The 24,364-nt window shown below is 49.2% G+C and overlaps 1 protein-coding gene across 5 annotated transcripts in view; it reads left to right on the top strand.

Annotated features, from left to right (window-relative positions):
- Positions 1-21,682, top strand: part of DAAM2 (dishevelled associated activator of morphogenesis 2) — a gene marked incomplete at both ends in the record, with an annotated part of 41,055 nt that extends 19,373 nt beyond the window's left edge. Inside the window, 15 exons of one of the 5 annotated variants that reach the window (XM_084228949.1) lie at positions 1,009-1,067; positions 1,202-1,386; positions 1,954-2,253; positions 6,606-6,713; positions 8,806-8,832; positions 9,809-9,915; positions 11,042-11,126; positions 13,297-13,403; positions 13,485-13,573; positions 17,029-17,197; positions 17,384-17,491; positions 18,362-18,422; positions 19,877-20,008; positions 20,963-21,133; positions 21,461-21,682. In XM_084228949.1, the coding sequence (XP_084085075.1) occupies positions 1,009-1,067; positions 1,202-1,386; positions 1,954-2,253; positions 6,606-6,713; positions 8,806-8,832; positions 9,809-9,915; positions 11,042-11,126; positions 13,297-13,403; positions 13,485-13,573; positions 17,029-17,197; positions 17,384-17,491; positions 18,362-18,422; positions 19,877-20,008; positions 20,963-21,133; positions 21,461-21,682 (1,930 nt within the window). Of the gene's footprint in view, positions 1-1,008; positions 1,068-1,201; positions 1,387-1,953; positions 2,254-6,605; positions 6,739-8,805; positions 8,837-9,728; positions 9,916-11,041; positions 11,127-13,296; positions 13,404-13,484; positions 13,574-17,028; positions 17,198-17,383; positions 17,492-18,361; positions 18,423-19,876; positions 20,009-20,962; positions 21,134-21,460 lie in introns of all 5 variants that reach the window. The other 4 variants (XM_084228945.1, XM_084228948.1, XM_084228947.1 and 1 more) reach the window with 4 other exon arrangements.
- Between the last annotated feature and the right edge of the window lie 2,682 nt (positions 21,683-24,364).

Below are 24,364 nucleotides of genomic sequence, written 5' to 3'. Positions count from 1 at the left end.
TCTGATTTTCTCCCATGTGGACATCCTGGACAGGATTTAAAATAGTTTCAGCCTAGTTCCTCTACAGCACCTACTTATGACCCATGGAAACACTCATGCAGTTGCTTATGCCAACAAACACAAAGTGCTGGAAGGTCTCACATGGCAGTGTTGTTCTGGTCAATTCTGCCTCACCTCTGGACTTGAATGGTCCCAAGATAGATTGCTGTCCACCATGCCTCCCTCCCAAGTCTAGGGAACATAGGTCAAAACTCTGTCAGTGCGTCCAAAAGGAGACAGCACACCCAACAGATGACAACAAGTCTCACTCTGCAAAGGAATGTCTTCACACATGGTGCCCCTCTCGCTCCCTCTCCTCTTTACAGCCTTGATCTCCTTGAGAGCCCAAGAGTGTTGGATCCAACTGTTCTAAATTTTCAGATTTACAAAAGAAATTATTATTGGGATCTTATCTGGATTTTGCCTCCCTTATACTCTGGTGTCTAGGTAAAGGCTTAGTTTTAAGCCCCTGTTACAAGAGTTTGGCATGAACGAGGACTTAGAAACACTCATCCTGTGTTGTTGGGGTAGGTGGTTTCTCTTGCTCTTACACCTTGGTCTTTGGAAGTCTGGGTCATGGTAAGGTCAATATTTTGCTCTCTTTCAGATGTAAAAATCTATTTTGTTTACAGTTACAAATCATTATACAACTGAAGGGGCCTGAGATTTAGTCCTACCTCACCATTCATGAGCTGTGTCTTCACCTTTGGTCTCAGACCTTCAACTGCATCATATAGGGGTTGGATTCTAATGTATCTGAGTGTCCTTTCAGTTCTCAGTCCACAAAGAGGCACATAATGAGAACTAGGCAGGGATGGGGACCTGGAAAGAACTCTGGAGAGTCAAAGTTTAGCCTCCTTGGTGTCTGGACAGAGTGAATAACAGGTGCCAATGTGGGGAACAGAAAATGGCATGTTTTCTGGGAAGTGAACCAGCTGTCAACAGACGCTGCCCTTGACTTTCCCCCAGGCTCATCAATGAGAATGAAGTGAAGCAGTGGCGAGACCAGGCAGAGAAGTTCCGGAAAGGTGAGGGACTTTACACTCCCACATATCCCCTCTCCACAGACACCCAGCCTAGGATCCATCTCCTCATTTGGAGGGGCACATACCCACTTTCACGTCTGACTTCCCATTTCCTTTCTGTTCCACTGCCACCTTAGATCACATGGAGCTTGTGAGCAGACTAGAGAGGAAAGAGCGAGAATGTGAGACAAAGACATTGGAGAAGGAAGAGATGATGCGGACACTGAACAAGATGAAGGACAAGTTGTCCCGAGAGTCCCAGGAGCTGCGCCAGGCTCGAGGACAAGTGGCAGAGCTGGTAGCCCAACTCAGTGAACTCTCAGTACGTGGTACCCCCCTTTCCTTTACATGGTTGGGTCTAGTCCCTGGATTCAGTATCTGGTGGGAACAACAGGTGTGGGAAGGGACCAAAGACCTCAAGATGAGGGAGAAGGGAATGTAAGGCTTCAGGTCAGAATAGAGGGGACTCCTGAGGAATAAAGGTGGCACCATTTTGTTAATTAGAAAAAATAATGCTCCTTCCTCTGGGTGACACTGTCCTAGGAAGCACACTTTAGAAGCAGACAGAATTTGGGCTCCCCTTCCCTGCTCTACTGGATGCCTTTGTGTAGACAGTTGCCCACACAGCCGCATGTGTCAGTCGTGCAGTTACATTGTGCTGACTATGACTTTGTCCAGTGATGTGTGTGCGACTTCTGTGTGTCAGCCTGTGGCTGTGTCTGCCTGTGGTTGTGTCTGTTTTGGATATTTGGGATACAAAAAAGTATGGAGATGAGACAAGATGTGGGGTCTAGTACAGATAGAAAAAGAGTGAGGAAATGAGTAGTGGCACGGATGTGAAAGATGATCATTGCTAATGGCATTCTCTTTTCAACTTGTCTTCCCACAGACAGGACCTGTATCTTGCCCGCCTCCCCCTGGGGGCCCACTTACCTTGTCTTCCTCCATGACAACCAATGACCTGCCTCCACCCCCACCACCTCTACCATTCGCCTGCTGCCCCCCACCGCCACCACCACCCCTTCCACCTGGTGGGCCTCCCACTCCCCCAGGTGCTCCACCTTGCTTTAGCTTGGGCCTGCCCCTCCCTCCAGACCCCTTCCCCAGCAGTGATGTGCCACTCAGGAAGAAGTGTGTCCCACAGCCTTCCCACCCACTGAAGTCCTTCAACTGGGTCAAGCTGAATGAGGTGAGCAACAAGGAAGAGATCGGAAAGTCTGTTCTCTTGCAGCCGGTGACAGTCAGTTGAGGACAGACTACCCATGGTTTGCATATCTCCACCCTGGGTTATTTCTTTAGTGGGGGATAAAGGTAGACACAGGGATGGAGAATTTGGGGTTGCTGATTCCAGGTAGTTCACTGCCCACTGGGAAAAACATCTACACTGGGAGGAGATGACTTGGCATTTGGTAAAACCAACCACAAATGGAATTTGGGTGTGCTGAGGGTTAATGGAGTAATATATATATATATATATATATATATATATATATATATATATATATATATATATATATATATATATATATATATATCAGAGCATGGGTCACTAAGGCCAGCTAGAATTTTAAGCATAGGATTAATTTGAGAGAAAGCGTAGAAGCTATAGACAGAGATCTTAGAACAAAGACTAGAGATGACAAAGATCAGAACAATGTGTAAAAAGGGCTGAATGATGGTTCCATGATGTGGGTAACAAGGGAGGGTGCTGAGCTACTGTTGTATTGAAGACTTGGATGTCAACATACAGCCCTTCTGGCATCCTTCCAGGGGTCAGGTGCAAACACTGGTTGTTGCTATTCTAGAGTGCTCAGCTCATAAGTGTTCTCCACCAATAATCACCCATTGCAGGCCTGTGTGTGGGAGTTGCTGCCCCTGTTGGGCTGTCATGAGTGTTGCGTTAAGATGCCCTGGGCATGTTAGAGCCATGGTAATTGAAACCAGTTCTAGCCTGGGTCAAGCCCTGCCTCCTGTCTGTGCTATGCCCCATTAAAAGGAATAGTGGCTCTGACTCTGAGTAAACACATACCCTGTCACTGAGTTCAGGTAGCCTGAGCCACACTCATGTTCAGCAACAGCCCTGCACACATCTATGTGGAGCTGGAGCTCATGGATGCCCTTTGACCTTGTATGGACCTGCTGGAGTAACTATTGGGGAATTCATAGCTGTTCTATTCTGTTTACTTTAAATGAGCTCAACTGGTGACTTCAGTGGATAGAGATGTGGGATTACAAAGTAATTAGTAATTCAATTATTTGTTAGGTGCTGTTTCCTAATGGTAGACCAGATAACAAGCCAAATCTAGGTCTCTAGTAAATGGACAATAACAAAAGTTGAGACTTAACACTGTCTTATCACAGTGTAGGACCTGACAAATTAGAAAGAATATTTGTGGAAACACCGAGCGATCCTGGGGATGAACTGAGGGAAAGGGTCTAACCTCTAGCTAATCCAGGATTAGTATAACTGTGTGATCTGTGAAAATCACTCACTTTGCTGTACATCAGTTTGTTTGTCTGTGAGATGATCCCTAAGATTCCTTCTACCTCTGGTTTTGCAATCTAGGTGGAAACATAAAGCATAAATACAGCCCATTCATAGTTGCCTGGGCCTCTGATAACATTTTCCATCTGAGTAATTAAAATGTTAGAGCCACCAATTAGCAGCATTTGGAAGTAACATTGTGGAAGTCTGTGACAACTGCTCAGGAGTTGTGCACTAGCGGATCCTTCTCTAAGATCATGAGAGGAGCCAGAAGGGCCTGCTGCATAGGAGCAGGCCAGCCACCCTGCTGAACCCAAGGCCACTGGCTGCATGGAGACGCCTGTGGCTCCTGGTCAGAAATATTATTTTATTGTGGTTAAAAAAAGGGCTAATTTTGTCACCTGTACTTAAAACATAATTTAGTGTTTTGAAAGTATAATGAAAGGTTGATTAGGAACTTCCACAGTTTAGGAAGACAGACAAGGCCTCTAATATTTTTGCCACCTTTCATCATATAGAACTTTGTGCTTAGTGTTTTAGCTGAGATCCTATAAAGTCTATATATATATAAAATATATATAAAGTGCATATATAATATATTATGTATTGTATTTATTATTGTATATTTATTATTATATCATATATATCATATATTATCACATATATCATACATGTTATATATTATATGATATAATTATATAATATATATTATTGCATATATGATATAAATATAAAAATATTTATATTTTATGTATTTATTATATAAAAATATCTAAAAATTATATATACTATAAATTCCCCAGGGATACAGAAGAGGCCAGAATTTCCTTCTTAGACTGGAAAGTACAGGTTTGCAGGGGCAGATCATAGGGAGATTTGCAGGGGCAGATCATAGGGAGATTTGCAGGAATTAAAGACATTCCTCAGCAGAAATGGGGTGGAGGGACATGAATAATATTTGTGAATCTAGTATCCTATTCTAAACTTTTAATTGTGCAACTGGGACAGGTTATTTGATTATCTGGGTTAGATTCCAAATCTGTGCAAAGGGGGAAATAAGGATATGCATGACAAAGGAGTATTGTGATGACTGACTTAATGTATAGAAGGATTTAGAACAGTGAGTAATCTTTTGGACACATACAACAAATAATATTAGATGAATTCTCATTCATGGAACTACCGTGTGTGCTGCAAGTGCGTCATCTCATTTAATCCTCATTTGAGATTAGAAGGTAAGCATTGCTAAGACTCAGTTTCCCCTTATGTGAAAAGGGAAAAGAACAGCACCCCTGGCTTGGCCTTCTTTCCCACATAGGGTTGAGGTCAAGAGTACAAGGCAGTAGGTCTGTTACCCCATGTACTCTAGGAGGGAAGGTTAATGAAATGCATTTTGGAGAGCAGTTTGCCTGGCATATAAAGGATGTTTACAGAGGAGCAGAAGCCCCGGGATTCCCGACTAGAGGTGGTGAGGTCTTGCCCAGGGTGGTGTAAAAATTCAATCTGAGGCTTATTATACAAGGTACAAACATGGTGAAATTTACGATGTGAGAATGCTAGGAAGAGCTAGTCCTCTTTCTAGCTCTGGACCTCAGCCAAACCTCCACAAACAGCCTCCCAAATGCTTCTAGAGAATATGGGGATGGGACAGTTCTGGGGAAGATGCTCAGTCTGTTGTCTGATAGGAAATTCTGCCCCGTGTTGAAGCCCCAGCTCTCTAACTCCCACCCCTTTCTTCTGGTCCTGGCCACTGCACAAATAAAGAGCAGCGAGAAGCTCTATCTCTAGGGGACTTCCCACTTCCTCACCTCCACCCCAGCCTAGATTTTGATGGAGAGCCAGCTGGCAGTTTCCCTTGCCTCCTTTCTCCCATTCAATTCCCCTTCCCTTCTCATCTTCTGTCCACATCCCATGCCAGCCCCCTCGCCTAACCTACGAGTGCTCCTGTACACACACACACACACACACACACACACAGTGGTTGTTTCTGCCATGAAAAGAATGTGTCTGTGTTGAGCTTGGCCCCTTGCCTGTAGCCCTTGCTTCTGCAAGCTTCCCAGCCCGGCATTCCACAAGAGGGTCCCTGGCCTTAGGAAGGCCACAGGAATGTCCCCACCCCCCTGCTCTGGCCTAGCCTCCCCTTTGCAGAGTTTAAGAAAATAAGAGTGAGTGAAAGGTATGTTTCTCTCTAAGCATTGTTGAGGGGGAGCTGGAGGAAGGAGGAGGCAGCATTTTGAAGGTTCCTCGATTGCCCTCCCAGCAGGGGAAGGAGGGTAGATGCTGTTTTAAAGGACAGCAAAGCTCGGATGGGGTGAGGATTTCTTGGCAGAGAGGGATGGCACCTGGGAGGGGGGCTTTGATCTCTGTCCTCAAAGTCTTTATTGGGGTGTTACGAAACCACTAGGGCGCTCTTGAATGAGCTAAAAACTCCTGCTGAGATCCCTGAGGTTCTGGGTTCAGTGCAAGGGTCCGATGCAGAGATGGGACCACACATCAGTTGAGAGACTCGGGGATATAACCCCCTGGGCCCATCCCAGTCATAAGGAATGGGGTACCTTCCCTGGTCTGGCCAGTGGGAAATCATGGTGGTACTGCTGGCCTGAGCCGGCACAGAGGAATCAGATGGCTGAGTCTTTGGGAATCTGGGAAAGTGGAACAAAGACGTCTGGGAGAGAAAATGACCAGGATATAGGGAATGCAGCCTGTGCCGAGGTTTTGTGTGGACAGCATTGCTTTGCCAACTCCAGCCCACTCCTACCTATAGGGAGAGCGGGTCCCATGCAAAGGTCGCCAGCACCAGCGTAGATTTTCTGGAAGGAGTATAGTGCCCCCCCACTCCAACTTATGAACCCCTTATGCCAACATTCCTGTTGATTTCTGGAACATGCAGACATGCAGCCACACTTGATACCCTGGGCAGAGTATTAAGTGGAGTGAATGGGTGGCCCCTTCTGAAAGCCTGGCTGTTGTATATGCTGTTGGGTGATGTGGGATTAGGGAGGCTCTGCATAATAGGGGAGTCAACCATGAAATCTTCTCCCTGCCCTTGATCTTAGGAGCGTGTCCCTGGCACCGTATGGAATGACATCGATGACATGCAGGTATTTCGGATTCTGGACCTAGAGGACTTTGAAAAAATGTTTTCAGCTTATCAGAGGCACCAGGTAAGAACTTGCCCCCTCCAAGGTTGTGGGTCTTGACTTCTAGTCTGGACTTCCACATATAGCCCTTGAGCCCAACCCTCGGCCCCTCCTTCCTTCCCTCCAACACATGCCAGATATTTTATTCTTGATCAGGTCCCATGTTCTTGCTGGGGTGTAGCTTTGAATTTGAGGTGCAGTGGGCTCTATCCCATTGTATTATAGATTGTATTTACACATTAAATGATGAAATAGTATTTTGTCCATTTCTCTCTCTCTCATCCTGGAGCCCAGATCCCAACAACTGTTGATCACTGCTTTCTTTGGTCCCAGGATTCTCTTCTCCCAACACTGCCATCAGCTGGTTGGACAGAAGGTGTTAGTGTTTCCAGGAAGGTGGAACAGCTGCATGTCACATTAGGGGGTTGAGGCTAGAACAGGCTTAGGCAGGCCAGAAGAGGCTCTGGGCTTTGCCCTATGGACACGACTGGCCAGTGAGCCTGATCTTCCAGCAGCATTGGGGTGTGAGGTTGGGGCTAGAATGCAGGGCCTGCCCAAGGCAATACCAGTAAGGTTGCCAAAAATGATATGCAGACTTCATCCTCAAGTGAATGTGAGTCAGAAGAATGTGTTGAGGCCCAGAAATCTGCACCATAGTCAGCATACCTGGGGCATTACCAGGCAAGAGGCCTTGGGGGGTTTGCTTTCTCCGTGGTCTATCTGCCTCCAGGGAAAGATTTTACTCTGGGTTGTGATGGTCCATGTTTTCTCTTCTGAGACCAGGGGCCTCACTCTGGGAACTTCCCCAGGTGCCAGTGAGAAGGAACTCTGTCCTCGTGGGCCATGTTGTGACTGGCTCCTTGCTGGTTTCTGCCACTTCCAGACCTGTGGCTGGCCCTCCCTGAGGGCACATAGAAGTGAGAACATGTGTGACTGCACCTAGGGGATTAGCCTAAACAGTGGTGGGTGAGCATTGGACTCTGGCCCTGCCTTGAGGTTCTAGATAAAACAGATTCTAGGAAAAGTAATTAAGCCCATGTCCATGTCAACTGTGTGGCCTGACCGGAGCTGAAACTTTGTGTGCTTAGTGCTGCTGAGTAGACACTGAGGATGAAGGGAGTGTGCACAGGGGTGTGTCAGGCGTGGCCAATCACATGGGACTTCTTCTGGGCCAGGGTTCTGGTCAGCCTGCCCAGTCTCCAGAGCCCTGCGGTGGGGCTTGGATGGGGCCCTGTGGGGAAAGTGGGGGTGTGGATTGAGAACAAGCTGGGTCTGAAGCCTCCACATTTAATGAGTGAAGATTTCAGATAAACTGTTCTGCCCTCTTTTGCCTTTCTGACCCCATTCAGTCCAGCCCCTTGTTTTAGGATTGGGCTCACTCAGACACCACTGTCACTCAACAGTTGCCAGCCTCCAGGCGACACCCTAGAGGCGTGTTGTCCTGAACATCTGCCTCCCCATCATGGGGCCCCGGGTACATGGGGCAGGGTTGTCCTCTGCGCTCTGGTCTTCCCCCATTGCCCTCTGCAGGGCTTGAGTGAATAACTTCATCTCCAGAAGGGTCAGGTGTGGGCTCTGTCCCCTCTGCTCCCTTAGAAATCAAAAGAACTACCAGGGTAAAGGGCAGGTAACAAAATTCAGGTACACCTGCTTTCCTCTGCCTCTGTGAATACAACTTGGAAGCACCTCCAGATCAAGTTCATCTGGGTCTCCTCCCCCAGTTAGAAGGATGAACTCATCTAGGGGCAGAAGCACACCCTCTCCCCTCTGGGCAGATTCCGCAAAGGAGAGGGAAGGAGAAGAGCAGGTGAGGCCTGGGGTGGAAGAGCTGGGCCCTGGCTGCCCTGAGGGAGAGGCAAGAGAGGCTCTCCTTGGTGGTGTTCGGCTTCCCTGTGAGTGCACATCTGCGGAAGCAGCTGCTGCTCAGTGCTGCTTGCAACCACGTGCACAGTTGGTCTCTCTCTCCCCCCCGGGGGTTTCATTGGGATGGGGCAGACAGAGTAGATGCTGAGGGATCCTATATCTCCTGTTCTATTCTACTGTTCTGGGTCCCTGAACTCTTGGCTAATATTGTGCATGTTTAATTCTCTGTTGGCTGTGGCTGCTCCCTGCCTAGGAGCTGATAACTAATCCTTCTCAGCAGGTGAGTCACTCTTGGGGCTCTGGACACCCTAACTTTTAATGACTGTCCTGGGCTGCAGCTAGGTACTAGACCTAAAAGAGAGGGATTATTCATTCCACCTTCTACCTGATTACCCATCCAACATGGCATGGGGGAGGATCCCCAAAGAGAAAGCTCACATGTGGGAGAGGGAGATAAGTTAGACCCCCGTCAGCCATGAAGGTGAATGAGGAGAAATCTTCTCTGTCTATTGTCTGACCCACCAGACTCAAGGCAAGCCTGTTGTGTGAGGCTGTGCAGGCTGGGCACTGCACTTGGCATTGCATTAGTAGAATGCAAAAGACGGTAACATTAGTGGTAGCCCCTGGACTGTGCAGCAAGGAGCATATGGTTGGAGAGATTGGTCTCCTGTCTACCTCAATAGGGACCCATGAAAAAAGGAGGATAAATCTGATTTCCTGGGATTCTTCCTGCCCAGAAGAGGAGAAAATACTTTGTGGAGACTGCCTCAGTTTCCCCACTTGTGGATGCCTTCTAGCCTGAACACATTGGCTGTACCAGAAGTGCCCAGGAATCCAGGAACTGTGATATATGGGGAGCCAGGTTCTCCTCATAAGCTTGGGGAGGCGCTCTGAGCAGGGATGCTGGGGCTTGGGCCTTGTAGGCCTTCTGTAGGCCTTGTAGATCATATTGCATTGCCCAAGGCCATGGGGATCAGTCACTCCCCTCCACCATAATAATTTTAGTTTGCTCAGAGAGGGCACTCTCTAAAAAGGGGCTCCTTCATTACCTCCCAACCCTCTCAAGTCCAGATGCCTCCTATTAGAGTAGGTTACTAACCACCCTCCTCTCTCCTCTTTTCCTTTCCTTTCTTTTCTTGCTCATACCAGGACTGTTCCCTGGTTAGTAGGGGGCAGCTCCTGTGGGTAGAGGGGTAGCAAGAAGAAGATTTGGGAACACCCTCCTCCAAACTTTGCACTTGGCTTATTGTTTGCAGAAGGAGTCGGGCTCCACAGAAGATATCTACCTGGCTTCCCGAAAGGTCAAGGAACTGTCAGTCATTGATGGCCGGAGGGCTCAGAACTGCATCATTCTTCTCTCCAAGTACGTGCTGGCCCCGCCTCTTTGGCCTCTGCCCTATAATAGGCTCCTGGTGGGAGGGATTGAGCTGTAGAGGCCTGAGATGGGGCTGAAGCAAAAGATGGTGGAATTGAATGTCTGAGACAGCAGTCTCTTGTCTTGCTCTATTTCTGTTGAGTCCTTGGAATGGGGTGGAACTTTGATCTCGAACCTTCTCCTAGGAGCCCATGTTGAGTAGCAGTGCAGGGCTTGGCAGTCAGAGATTGCCCCAAGCACGCGTCTCCTGACCAGCCTGGTCAGTGGGCACCAGAGTTGCTCTAAGCCCAAGGAGGGCGTCGCTCAGCCCAGGCCACAGAGCAGCATGATCTCAGCGCCCAAGCATTTCCCGCCACTGCTGAACAAATGGGGCAGTCTATGCACTAATAGCATAGCTTCTATGCAGGGCCTCCCGCCCGAGCCGGGGTCAGAGGGCACCACCTCCCATACTATTCTTAGTGCTGCCCCAGCCTCCTTGGGGACCTCTGTGCCCTCTTCCCTTCCTGCAAAGCCTCAGGCCTCAGTTTCTCCCCCTTGATGTGGGGGAGAGTTTTGTCTCCCTAGCATTCCCAATGCGTGTGTATCTGGAAGGGAAGGCCTGTAGGGACGTGGGGGGTGGTTTCTCCTTCTCCCAAACAAGACAGATTAGAACAGCTGTGTGGGAGCGGAACGCTGTCAGAAGAGTGAGAGCTCGTCTGTCTTCTGCAAATGAAAGAGGCAGGAAATTGCCCCTGAGCAGTTTGCCAGCAGTCCCTTCCTCCCAGGGAGATGCTGTAGATATTTTAGGCATGAGGAGAGAAGGATCAGAAAGTTGCTCCTGGCGCTCGGTCTACACTGCAGATGGCCCTGAACTCTGAAATTTCTCTATTGGTTTTGACGGAGACCTGAACAAGAGACCAGAGACTCGAGCCTCTATTTAGAGACTAAAAGAGCTCATTATGGAGTTCATAGACTGGGTCACATTAGTTTACTATGGAGGGCTTTGCAGAGGAGGTGGGGAGGGGTCCAACTGAGGAGAGAAAGCTGGGGCTCTGCCTTCTGGAGAAGGTGGACTGGGGTCTTTGCTAAGCAGAGGGGACAGACCAGGCTGCTCAGGGTCGGGGTTTCGCCTTAGGCTGAAGCTTTCTAACGAGGAGATCCGGCAGGCCATCTTGAAGATGGATGAGCAGGAGGACCTGGCCAAGGACATGCTGGAGCAGGTAAGGCTCCTAGTGGGGAGGGGAGGGGGCTGATCCAAGGGGAGGCAGTATTCTTCCCTATAGCCCCAGAGAGGCTTGGGACTCTTAGGTCAAAGAGATAACAGGCTGTAGGAAAGGGGAAGGAGGCTTATAAAAACTTTCCTGGACTCCCTTTTCTGAGGTCAACAAAGGCTTTTACAGGGGAGTGAGGCCCGGGAAGGAGCTATGAGGTACGACCCTCTGTGCTCTCCAGGCAATGTACAGTGACTGATTGTCACATCTCCCCCAAATCTCTTATACCTCAACTTGTTATATTCTTCAAGGGAAAATTAAAAATACCAAACAAAACCATTGGACTTACTAAATTAAGAAGGCACGTTCCAAGAGTAAAAAGACCAAACTTTAGAAGACTCTTGCCTTATATTTTCCAGCAAAGATCTCATTCAGAAACAGAAGCTCTACAAATCAGTGAGAAAATGATAAACAACTCAAACATGAACAAGAGATTTGAACAAGTACTTCATGAAAGTAAATTTCCAAAAGTCTCCATACCATTAGTCATCAGAGAAACACAGTAAGAGATGCTCAACGCTATTCATCACCATTATTAAGGAAACAACAGCACATCACAGTGAGGTAGTACCACACCCCTTCAGAATAGCTAAAACTTAAAGGGCCAAAAATGCCGAGTGTTGACAAGGATGCAAAACAATTGGTATTCTCCTTTGGTAGAATCATTCTGGAAAACTCTAAGGCTAAGCATACACCTACCCTCTTGCCCAGCAATCCTCTCCCTAGGTATTTACTCAGGACAAATGAGTACAGATACTGACTAAAAAACACATAAAAATAATATTTGTAACAATTTTATTTATGAACCCCCAAATTGAACAGCCCAAATGTCCAATAAGAAATAACCAATAGGAACAAACAATTGTCCAATCAATTGGAAAGGGAACACATAACTGTGCATACTCCTAGACTAGAGTGCTATTCTGCTGTGAATAAAAAAGACTACCAATACTTAAAACAAAGATCCATCTAAAACCTTATAGTTATTGAAAAAAAGTAGCCACAAAGGAGAACACAAATTTATAAGGAGTTCAAGAATAGGCAAATCTAATTTAAGGTGATGCAATTCAATTGAGAGGCTGTGTAGGGGGATGAGAGTGAGTTGGCTCATTGAACTAACACAGAGGAACATTCTGGAAGGATGGAAATCTGCAATTTTTTTTTTAATTTAAAAAAAATAAAAGATTTTATTTTTATTTATACAAGAACCGGGGTACAGGACAGAGGCATGAGAGGGTGAGAGAATTCACCAGAGACAGAGTGGGGAGCAGAACAGGCAGACGACCGAAAACACTGCTGAGGGGAGCAGCGGGTGTGACAGGAGAGGTCTGCCACGCCATATCTGTATCTCCCTGGCCAGCTGGGAATTGAACCTGTGCTGTAGAGGCTGCAGACAGCTTCACAGAGCTGTGCTTAACCAGCTGCACCACAAGGAAGGCCCCTTCTGCATCTTAATCTGGATTGTGGTTCAAAGGGTGGATCATATTGTCAAAAGTCAATGAACTGTACATTTTATTTATTTATTTTTAAAGATTTTTTTTTTTTTAATGCTGGCTGGGGTGTAGGCCAGAGGTCTAGGGGGTGAGAAGATTCACCAGAGACAGAGTAGGGAACAGAATAGGAGGGTCTACTAAAATACACTGCCTAGGGGAGCAGCGGGTGAGACAGGAGAGGTCTGCTGTGCCATGTGGGTAGCTCCCTGGCCGTGGATTGAACTCATGCCGACGTGGCTGTTGATAGCTTGATAGTGCTGAGACAACCTCTGTGCCATCAGGGAGGCCCCTAAACTGCACATTTTAAATGTACTCACTTTTTTAAATGGAAATTATGCCTCAATAAAGTTGGTTTAAAAAGAAAATAATCATTGAGTGTACGTGTAAGAATAGTGTCCTTGACTGTATGTCGATTTCAATTTTTAAAAGTTAAAAAATAAGCATAGAGCCTGTTGCACTATCATCCCTGGGGCAGATGAAAGGTGAATCTGTCCATGTGGGGATGCCTCTCCCTTTGAAGGACCCCTCCCCATCTTGTGCCTGGTCAGTGTAAGGACTTCCATGTGCTGCACCTCAACATCAGCACTTCACCAGTGCCCTGTCTGGCCTTCACCTGCCCTTTGCAGCTCCTCAAGTTCGTCCCGGAGAAGAGTGACATTGACCTCCTGGAGGAGCACAAGCATGAGATTGAGCGGATGGCCCGTGCTGACCGCTTCCTCTATGAAATGAGCAGGTGGGGGCTATAGGTGGAGAAGGAGGGGCTGGAGCTGGGTTGGGGTGGAGGCTGTCTCCTGACTAGCTCCCCCTTCTGCAGGATTGACCACTACCAGCAGCGACTGCAGGCCCTCTTCTTCAAGAAGAAGTTCCAGGAGCGACTGGCTGAGGCCAAGCCCAAGGTGGAAGGTACAGCTGAGGGCGTGGGAGCCTGGAGTGGAGAGGCTTCTGGGGAGGCCGGGGGGAGTCAGTGAACAGGGATAGAGGTAGGCTCCTTATTGTCCATCACCCCGGAAAACCAAAGTCAAGGGGTAAATTTCAAACTACGATTATTTTAGATCTACGCACATTTCATGTCAGCATGCGGGCACATTCCTTGTGCCTCAGTATGCGGATTCTCCCAGCTGGGCCATTTGTGACATCTGCCCCAGCCTGGGGCAGAAAGGCCAGCAAGATGGCAATCACTAGAACAGTGCCCGGCATGAACTGAGCCCACCAGCCTTAACTCTGACCAAGAGGGTCTAGGCGCAAAGAAGACCCCTAGGCATGTTACTGGAAGTGTGAGCTGTTCAGAAAAGTAGGAATTCAGGCACAGTGACCCCTGATTGCACCTGAGTTCGGGAACCCTCCTCCAGAGGCCTTTTCCAGATGAGAACTTTAATTAAATGAGAACCACGTCCCAAACATCGTGTGAAAAACTGCCTGTGGTGGTGTCATTTGGTCCTCACAGCCACTCTATGGGTGCACTCAGTTCTCTCATCCCTAAAATAGGGATATGCTGCCTGAGGCCATGTCACTGCTGGGTGGTGGAGCCAGGACTAGAGTGCCGATGTCCTACTTAAAAGTCCGTCCCTTCACTCTTGTGCTGTAGTCCTTCCCAGAGGACATCTCCCTGCAGCTGTCAGTGGGGAAGGCAGGTGGGCACCCATGCAGACCCAGGACACCCAGGAGAGGAGAGACTGGGAGGCTCATCTGTGGTGAGGACAGGGTCAGCAGAGTGGAATGATTGCCTGTGTCTGGGATGCTTAGGGGGCCAGGCTGGGACCAAAGCAGAGCATGGGCCCCCTCTGCTGGACACCAGGACCACCCCGCACTCCTTGGGATGCCCAGTCTGGAGAATGCCTTTCTGGAGTTAATGAGCTGTGTCCTGGAAGATTCTGTAGGTTGGTTAGAGTGTGACAGAGGAGGCAGAGTTTTCTGTAACGTGGATCCTGACCCTCACGTGCGAGGGAAGTGCTGTGGTCATAGATCATGAGTCTGAGAGGAGAGGCAGGAGTTCTGCGGTGAGTCTGCACTCTGCAGCCTGAAGTCTGGTGGTGCCTCCTGCCCTGGCAATGGATAAATTTTCCCCTATGTTCTCAGTCCTGCTGCAGACTAATTTGGGGGTATGAGAAACAGATAAGGGGTTCAGCCCAAGTGCTGTGTCTTGGTTTGCTGGAGCTATTGCCAGTTGGAACTTGGAACCAGAGTAGCAGAGACACCAGGTAGCTTTGATCTCAGATCATTTCCTGCTCTCAGGATGCTGCTCCTGAACACTCCCCAAGAGTTAGTCACTAGATGCTCAGAGAACAGTGTCCTTTAGTAGCAAGCTAAACAGAGCAAGGTGTATTTGGGTTGGCAAAGCCTGCCAGGAGAAGGCCTCACCCTGCTATTGCAATAGCTGCTGTTCTAGAGAGATCTAGAGTTCTGGGAAGAGGGGGCTGAATCGTTTTCTTATAAAATAAGGTAAGTGGGCTTGACAGGGTAGAGTCAGAAGGCTAATTGGGGATCCATATACCTTTTTTCCATTGCTCCCAGGAAATATTCCTGGAGGAGCTGAGATTTGGCCCTATTCCAGCTGGTTGAGCACTGTGGACACCCCCTACTCCACTCCCCCAACAGGTCCTCTGGGTCAGTTTGCCAATTCATTTATGAATATATTCATGAACATTTTCTTGTTGAATATATTCTTCTTATGAATATGTTCATTGCTGAATATACCAAATTTACTGATTCTCATTATGAATACATTCACTGAATATAGTCAAGATGAATATGGTCTCAAATGTAAACATATTCTTATGAAATATTCATGGATATATTATCCTTATGAATATATCTAAAATGTCTGCAGTGCAGATGGGAGTTTTCCCATTTACACTGATTTCCTTTGAACTCTTGTCATTTTCTGTTTTGCCAACATTTTAGCATTTTTAGGAGGATTCTGCAAATTTTTCAAATAGCATATCCACCTTGGAGAAACTATCCCAACCAATATAAATTACTGAGTAATTTATGAGTAGTTCCTTAAAGTCAACTTTTAATTGAAATCTTTATGGGAAAAGTATACACATGTAAGAGTCCTCCTTGATGAATCATCCTAAAGTGAACTCACTGTGTAATCAACAACCAGGTCAAGAAATGCACAGTGTCCAAAGGTAACAACTATCTTGACCTCCAGGTTAGATTTGTCAGTCTTGAATATACAATGAAGGATTGGTATGAATAATTTTATGCTGGCTTCTTTTGCTCATCATAATAGTTGATAAAAAAGGTGACTTTTTGTTATATATAGCAGTGGGCTGTTCCTTTCCAGTGCTGCACTTTTTCCTGTGGTATGAATATACCATAATTTATTTAACCAAATCTATTTGTAATTTAAGAATAAAAACCAAACAACAAGAAACCTCTCAAATACCCATCAAGACTAAAGCTGCCATGAGGTCATAGAATATGCAGGTGTTCAACTTTAGCAGCCACTGACAAATCTTTCTTATTCCTCTGTTCAGCCCCTTTTTATTACATTTAATCTTCACTGCTTTTAAAGATTTCGGCCAACTTTTAATCAAATGGTTCTCACTTTATCTTCATAGAAATATCTTAAGGAATCTCTGGCATATGATGGTTTGGTTTTCTTATCACCACCCTTAATAATCAAAAAGCATATTCCATGACTAGCAGTCAAAGATAAGACACATACCCCAGGGTTCTGCTCATCACCATGGCCGGGGGAGGACTCTTACTTCATTCACCTACATCTGAATGACGTGCTCAAGTTTTGATTACTGCTCACCTTTGTATTTCTAACAAATACATCATTTAAGGTGTTGGGAAGAAAGAGTTACAATGCCTAGAGGGTGTAAACACATTGTAAGTAATGTTCAGTAGGTTATCACATAATATATTTAATCAAATCTAAGACACCATAACTGTAAAGAATACCATTATCTTATAGTACAGAAATTTGTGAAATTCGGTATCTGAAAAGAGGCAGAAACAGCCCTATTATATGTTGAAACTTAAATTTTTAACTACTAGGTTTGGAAAAGTAAAAGTATACATGTGTCTATACAAAGAAAGGATATATTAATAGTCTTTAAATATATTCAAGAAAAGATATTCTGGAACATATCAAAGGAGGAGTTGGTGTATCCTGGAATGAATTTCTTGGCATATTGGCTTTTGGCAAATTTGTTTCTCCTGGAGGTGGGTGCGTGTGGGTAGGTGGGTCTTCGGAACAGTGGGTATAGTCTCTGGCCCTCTGAGAGCTGCAGAAACTTGACAGCCCCTTTCCTGGACTTTGGATCAGGCAGCTGGTCCCCTTGTACCCCAGAGAGAGGCCACCATCATCTGTTCAGGGCCCTGACCCACCCCTTCTCTCCCAGCCATCCTGCTGGCCTCCCGGGAGCTGGTCCGCAGCAAGCGGTTAATGCAAATGCTGGAGGTTGTCCTGGCCATCGGCAACTTCATGAACAAAGGGCAGCGTGGGGGCGCCTATGGGTTCCGGGTGGCCAGCCTTAACAAGATTGTCGACACCAAGTCCAGCATCGACAGGTGGGACACTGCTGCCGCTTTAGCCTCCTTCTTACCCCAACCCGGCCAAACCCCGTCTCCCTCTAGCCCTCCAATTCCAACCCCAAAATTGTCACCTCTTTGCCCTGACACTTCACTCCAGTTTCTTATTGACCTTCATTCCCAGTTTTCATGGACCCTTACCCCTGAAATGACTTTCATCCACAGAAACATCTCTCTACTCCATTATCTGATCATGATCCTGGAGAAGCATTTTCCTGACATCCTGAACATGCCCTCGGAGCTGCAGCATCTTCCAGAAGCTGCCAAAGTCAAGTGAGGGGCCCCTCCTTAGCTCCCTTCTCCCTGTGATCACAAATATTCTTGATTAAATGTCTTCCTTTGGGGCTACCCTGGGCTGATTAGGAATGGGCTGTGCCTTAGTGTCTGCTTCTGGGAGAATGAAACAAAGACAAACTATTTGCTCTCAAATCCTTATTTCAGACCTGTTCCCAGAAAACAGTGGGGAAGGGAGCCAGGTTTGGGAGCATTATCAAGACAGTTCCCACCACAGAGCTTATTGGCCCCCAGGGAAGCCAGGAGACGGTATAAGACCCTCAGACTACTTGTCCCACCCAAGGAGCGAGGGAGCTGTGACTTCCTACACCATCTCGTGGCTGTCATAGGCTGATGGCTTCTGGGTGGGGCATCGACCTTGACTCCCAGAAAAAGTGCTTACACAGTTGGAAGTTAGGGAGGTGCACAACAATGGGTGCTCCAAGGTGATATGGGGCCCCAGGGGCATCTACTGTAGGGAAGAAGTCAGACCTGAACACAGGCTGATTGAAGCATGTCCAGCGGAGAATGAAGTGCATCCAATGCTACTGCGTGCGTGATACCATGTGAAGAGCTTGTAAGCATCACCTCATGGTAATAAGCAGAGCCAGGCCAGAGATCGTATGTTACAAACCTTCTAATATGTAGTGTAACATGTTATTTAGATCCTTCCAGATCAGAAATAAGTGCACCTGTGTTGTCTTATAGAAGCATACACAGAACATCGAGGGGGGGCTTTGGCAGGGCCACATGTTAGTGGTGAAAGAAGGGCTGGAGCCCAGGACCATGGATTCCCAGGTCCCTGGACTTCAAACAGTTCTCTCCCTGAACTACCTTTAGCTCCCGTTTCTCCCTCTGTGTCCCCCACAGCCTGGCAGAGCTGGAGAAAGAGGTGGGCAACCTCAGGCGGGGCCTCAGAGCGGTCGAGGTGGTGAGTACTTCAGCTCAGCCTGCCTGGCTCAGCGTCGTCTGCCCATGGTGGCTGTGTTTGTGCTGCCTGTCACCAGTCATATGGTGCACCCCAGACAGCACACCCTCTCCAATACGTTTCTGTGACTCAAAGCTCCTGGCCGGGTGACAGAGCAACTGGCTCAGTGGGTACAGCCTCTGGTGCAGAGTCAGCCCTCCAGAAAGGGTGGTTGGATTATCTGGAGTGTAAATTGGGACTCTCAGAGGGGACATCCACCTGATATGGTAGCCATGGCTATTGCCCAGCATGGCCGTTACCCTGCAGGTCTGCCTGGCATTGGTATGGGATGAGCCGTAAATGTGCTGCATGGTTAAGTTTGATTCCAGTGCATGGGGAAAAGGAGCCAATCTGCAAAGGCTGGCTAGGGACAGGTAGCACCTAGTGGGACATTGGTACCCATGTCCCCGGACGTTCCACATGTTTTCTTTGGCTCAGGTCAGTGAGGACCCAGGGGCTGCACCCATGCCTCTGCTCCCCACCATTCCTGCCAATGACCTCTCAGCAGGAGGCTACTCTCAGAGGCTACTCTCTCTGACCCTAGGCTAGGATGGCCCAGTGTGGGGATGTCCCCAGTTCCTTGTGCCCTGCACCTAGGAACTAGAGACCCTTCCCATCTTCACTGCGTGTATGCAGGTGGGGTGGGGAGGAGGCAAGTAAGGAAAGAATGAAGTCAAGAATGAGAAAGAGCATTTTTTGTCACTGTGGAGGAGAGGGAGGGCACTTCCGCTCTCATAGGTCTTGAAAGTGCTACTCAAGAGTCTACAGGGCCTCCTCTGGTGGTGCAGCGGTTGGGCGCTGGGCTGCGAAGCTGCCCCCATCCTCTGCAGCGCCAGTTCGATCCCTGGCCACTGGGCGAGGGTCCCACATGGCACGCAGACCTCTCCTGCCGCACCTGCTGCTCCCCTCAGCAGTGTGTTTCATCTATCTGCCTGTTCTGCTCCCCGCTCTGGCTCTGGTGAATTCTCTCACCCTCCCGCGTTTCTGACTCTACCCAGTGCTTGTATTTAAAAAAAAAAAAAAGTCAACAGACCAGCTGCATCAGCTCAAAGTTCTAGAAATGCCTCTGACACTTTAACCTGCACACAAAACACCTGAAAGTCTTGTTAAAGTGCAGATTGTGATTCTGTGGGTCTAGGGTAGGGCATGAGAGTCTGGATTCCTAAACCCTCCCAGGTGAGTTGAGGCTGCTGCTCCCAGGCCATGCTTTGGGTAGCAAGGATCAAGAAAAAGAAAGGGGGCAGTGCTGGGCCAGGGGTGGGTAGAATTAAAATTTTGAGACTTAGGGTATCCCCACGTCCAGAGGAAGGCTCCCTATCCTGACTGTCAAGCAGAGTGGGTGGGAAATACGGAATGCCCAGCGTTCCTAACTCCTGTCCTGGCACCACTGTAACTAGCACTCGGCTTTCCCTCCTCAGGAGCTGGAATATCAGAAGCGCCAGGTGCGGGAGCCAAATGACAAGTTTGTCCCAGTTATGAGTGACTTCATCACAGTCTCCAGCTTCAGCTTCTCAGAGCTGGAGGACCAGCTCAATGAGGCCAGGGATAAGGTAAGGGTGCCCAACTCAGCAACCCCCCCACCTCCCGCCCTCCAACTCAGTCTCATGAAGCCACATCCCCCCACATTCCTACTACAGATGGTCCAAGAGGAACAACCTAGTCACAGAGCTTGGAGGAAATACTGATTCCTCACTCCTACAAGAAAAGTAACAGCAACTTTGTTTATCAAGTGTCAGGCATCACATTAAGTCTCTTACAGGATTCCTCTTACTACCTGCTTTATAGGTTTGTTGAGAGGTCATTCTCCTATTTGGAAGACATATGCGCTGAGATCCAGAGAGGTTAAGTAACTGGCCCAAGGTTGCCTAGCTGTGGTGAAGAGAGCTGGCTGAGGAGTCCTTTGGCCTCATTTGCTATTCCTCTCCCTGCTTCTCACATGGACCCTATTGGGGGGGGGGTATGAAAATGTGGGTCCTCATTCAGCTCTGGGATGGGGCCCGAGATTCAACTTTCTAGCCAGCCCTAGGAGAGGCCCACGTTGCTGGTGCATGGAGCTCACTGTAAGTGGGGAGGTTTGTCTTGGGGGCTGTTGGGTGGTTTGAATGAGAGGGAAGCTCTCGAATGACACATCTAATTATAGCACTTTACACCTATTCACTCGCTTAACCCCCACCACACGAAGAAGCAAGTTCAATGATTACCTCCATTAGGACACTGAGGCTCAGAGTTAAATCACTAGTTCTGCAGCTCCCGACCCTGTGCCTCCACACAAACATACGTAAAGGTGGCCCTGGGCTGCTGTCAGCCAGCCTCCCCAGGGGTCGCCCCCCCGCCTCTCCTTCAGCCTTTTCCCTAGACTGATGACCATGGGGGTCTCCCCTCTTCAGCCCTGCCCACTTAGCCAAAGGTGTCCAGCCTCGGACTAGGCTCTGCTCTGGCTGGTGCCCAGGAGCTAAGCCCACCGTGCTAAGGGGTGAGCCCAACACCTCTTCTCCCCCTAATAGTTCTCCAAGGCCCTGACACACTTTGGGGAACATGACAGCAAGATGCAGCCAGATGAATTCTTCGGCATCTTTGACACCTTCCTGCAGGCCTTTTCGGAGGCCCGGCAGGACCTGGAGGCCATGAGGAAGAGGAAGGAGGAGGAGGAGCGGCGGGCACGCATGGAGGCCATGGTGAGGAGCTGACCGGGGAATGGCTGGGCTGGTGGGGGCTTCTGAGGGAGAGAATGGATGAGTCTGTGTGAGGGGGGCAGGCACCGAAAAACACTGTAGGGGCTGATGTCAGCTCCCAAGGAGAGAGACGGGTCTTCCTGGGCTGCCGGCAGGCAGGTGCCCAGAAAGGAGGGAAGTGGGCCTAGCTGCGAACACCAGCATCCCTGCACCGGCCCGGGAGGGAGCGCCTGGTGGGCAGGCGTGCTTGGTAAACTGGACTGTGGGTGGCTGCTCTGCCCAGCCCATCTCCGGGTGCTAGCCTCTTGCTCTCCCTCCTCACCCCTCCAGCTGAAGGAGCAGAGGGAACGGGAGAGGTGGCAGCGACAACGGAAGGTCCTGGCCGGCGGCGCGCTGGAGGAGGGAGGCGAGTTTGATGACCTGGTGTCAGCCTTACGCTCCGGGGAAGTGTTCGACAAGGACTTATGCAAGCTCAAGCGCAGCCGCAAGCGGTCAGGGAGCCAGGCCCTGGACGTCACCCGGGAGCGGGCAATAAACAGGCTAAATTACTGACCTGGGGACTGGCCACACAGGAGGCCGGGAGACAGGGACGGACCCACAGGGGCTGAGCAGAGGAGGCTGGGATACTTCATTTGGTGCTGGGTTTGGAGCCCTGGGCTGGGTCCTGGGGTGGGCGCTGTGTGTGGCAGAACCAGGTGTCTCCCCACTTACCTGAAGGGGCTCCTCTCCTCTTCCTCTTTCCATTCTTCTTGCTGACGCCCCAGGGGTCAGTCTCTGAGGCTGACGTGGACATCCCTAGCAGGCCCCAGCTGAACCCTTCTCCCCGGTCCCCTAGAACTGTTCCACATCGACTGTAGGGGTCCATGGACCATGGCCAGATTTCATGTGCAGTGGGGGTAAGGGTGGGTCCCCTGAGAGCCAGGATGCAGGACTCCAGGTTCCCAACCCTGAAGAGGAGACCCTCATGGAACTTTAATCTGAAGGACAGACTCTCCTCTTGGATGGAGAAAGAAGAGAAACCAATAGTACCTGTTTCTTACATCATGAGTCCTTGGGCCCCTCTCGTTGTGTTTGAAGTCTCTCTCCTTCCTGCCCTCCCTCACCTCCATCTCATCTACTAATGCAGAACCCCTGAAACTCATCTTTGGGTTCCCACGACTATGACTCGCTATCAGGTACTTGATGAATCTGCTAAGGGGAGGGCGAGGGTTCAAGAAAGATGGTGCTCATCACTCCTCGAGCCTTGGGCTTCAGGACCCGGGATCTGCACTCGCTCCTGATGGCTAGCTTCCAAGTGGACAATGTCTTGAAGCCACAGTGACTTTGCATCTTGGCTGGGTGTTCCCAGAGCCCCTGCAGGGGGCAGCACTCGAGTGCCTGGCTCCACAAGCAGCTCTCTGCTCTCAGACCCTATCCTCACCCTGCAATACCCGCCTCGGGCTGGAGGCCACAGTGGCCTCCCACTCTGTCCAGCCTGCAGACAACCACTTCAAACCGTGTGAATCTCTGCCTGAGGGTGTCCCTGGGTGTCAGTGCCTGAGAGGATCCCCAGGGCCAGAAATGCTCTCTGCATTTCTGAGCTCTCTCTGTAGGGGGCACCACAAGCAGTGACAAGCATGCAGGGAACTCTGGGGAAAGGGGGATTGGTTGGGTGTGGGGGGGGGAAGGCCAACTTCCTTGGAGTGTGCACTGCCTCAAGGAGCCAAGGGCAGACAGCTGGGGTGGGGGGTCCCACTCCATCTCCTACCTGAATCTGTTCTTCAACCTGATTTCCAGGGGGGCCTAATCTAATCCTCCTGCCCACTTTCACCTTCATTCTGTCCATTTGAGCTACCCTTGCGGAGCAGGACGATGGCTGTCTCTAGACAAATTTTCTCTCTTGTTAAGAGGAAGGAGATGAGGTCCAGTCTATCCAATCTCTTACTGTTTCCTCCCTGCTAGAGTTGGCCTTTCATCCTCTGTGAGACCAGCTCCCCTCCCCTTCACGTACCTCACCTTCCAACCTACTCTCCGGCTCAGGGTTATTGCCAGTGGACAGACTGGTGGGCTGGGCCCACTCTTCAGCCGCCTGTCCTTTCCCTATATGATTCCTGGGGTGGGGCCACAGTACTGCAGGGGAGAAATGGGTGGTGAGCCCAGCATGTGCGTTGGTTCGAGGGGGAGGGAGAGGAGCAAGTGCAAGCCTGGCTGGGACGGTGTGAAGAGGCCGCCCTGGAGTCCCGGTGGGGGCAAGATGAAGGCTCCAGGAAGAACAGCTGTGGAGAGCTCTGTGACACCCACCTATACACCAAGAATTTGGCATTGGGTGATGGGAAGATTGTGGGTGGGATCCCTTAAGGTCCTCTCCCACATGGGCTGGGCTGTGGTCAACCTAACCCACAGAGGAGAGCTCCACTGCTGGCGTGTCCAATCCTGGCATCCCCACCTGCCCCAGAAGACTGGATCCACACCAAGAAGGAATGAACATGGAAGTCGATCAAGCACCTGGGATCCGCAGAAAAGCACAGTTTGGTTTAACTGTTTACAGAGGACACATACATTGTTCTAGGGCTCAGGCGTCTCACCCCAAAAGATTTTTCCTTCTCTATTTATTATTTTCTAGCTCTGGCCAGTGGCTCTGGCACTAGATGCCACTGTAGCTGGATCTCCAATAGTGCCTTGGACCATGGGCCATGACGGCTGACTCAGCAGAAGGGGCTGGTGCCCTGTGGAGGTGGCTGAGTTGGCCCTGGAGATGCGAGATGTTTACGCCTATTATATTTGTTCCTTGGTCTTGCTTTCCCAGAGTCCTCCCCACCTCCCCTGCCATCTCTGGGTAAATTCCTCCAGCTGACTAATTTCATGTCCAATATAAAATTGTTAACCTAATGCAACCTATCCCCTTCTCAGCAGCAGCCTCCACTCCTGCCCTGTGATGGAAGGAAGGTGTGTGCAGGGCAGTGGGAAGGATAAATTCTCCAGGTGGATGGGGAAAAGTCTAGTCCAGGGCCTTCCCCATACCCATCCCATTTCTACCAGCTGGGGAGCCGTGGCCCTCTCCCCCCACCTCTACCAGGGATGCCTTGGTGCCAAGGCTGCTCTCACCAGCTCTCTCAGACAACAAAGGAGGCTAATGTACAAAATCTGCGGAGTCCTGTTTACCTGCACCTTTTTTATAAGAATATATTGTAATACTAAAAAATATTAAATCCATACCATCCCCATCCAACCTGCCTTGAAACTTGTGCCTTCTTG

This window comes from Talpa europaea, assembly GCF_964194135.1.
Source record: "Talpa europaea genome assembly, chromosome: 2".
Lineage (NCBI taxonomy): Eukaryota > Metazoa > Chordata > Mammalia > Eulipotyphla > Talpidae > Talpa > Talpa europaea.
This window is presented reverse-complemented; position numbering and strand designations above follow the sequence as displayed.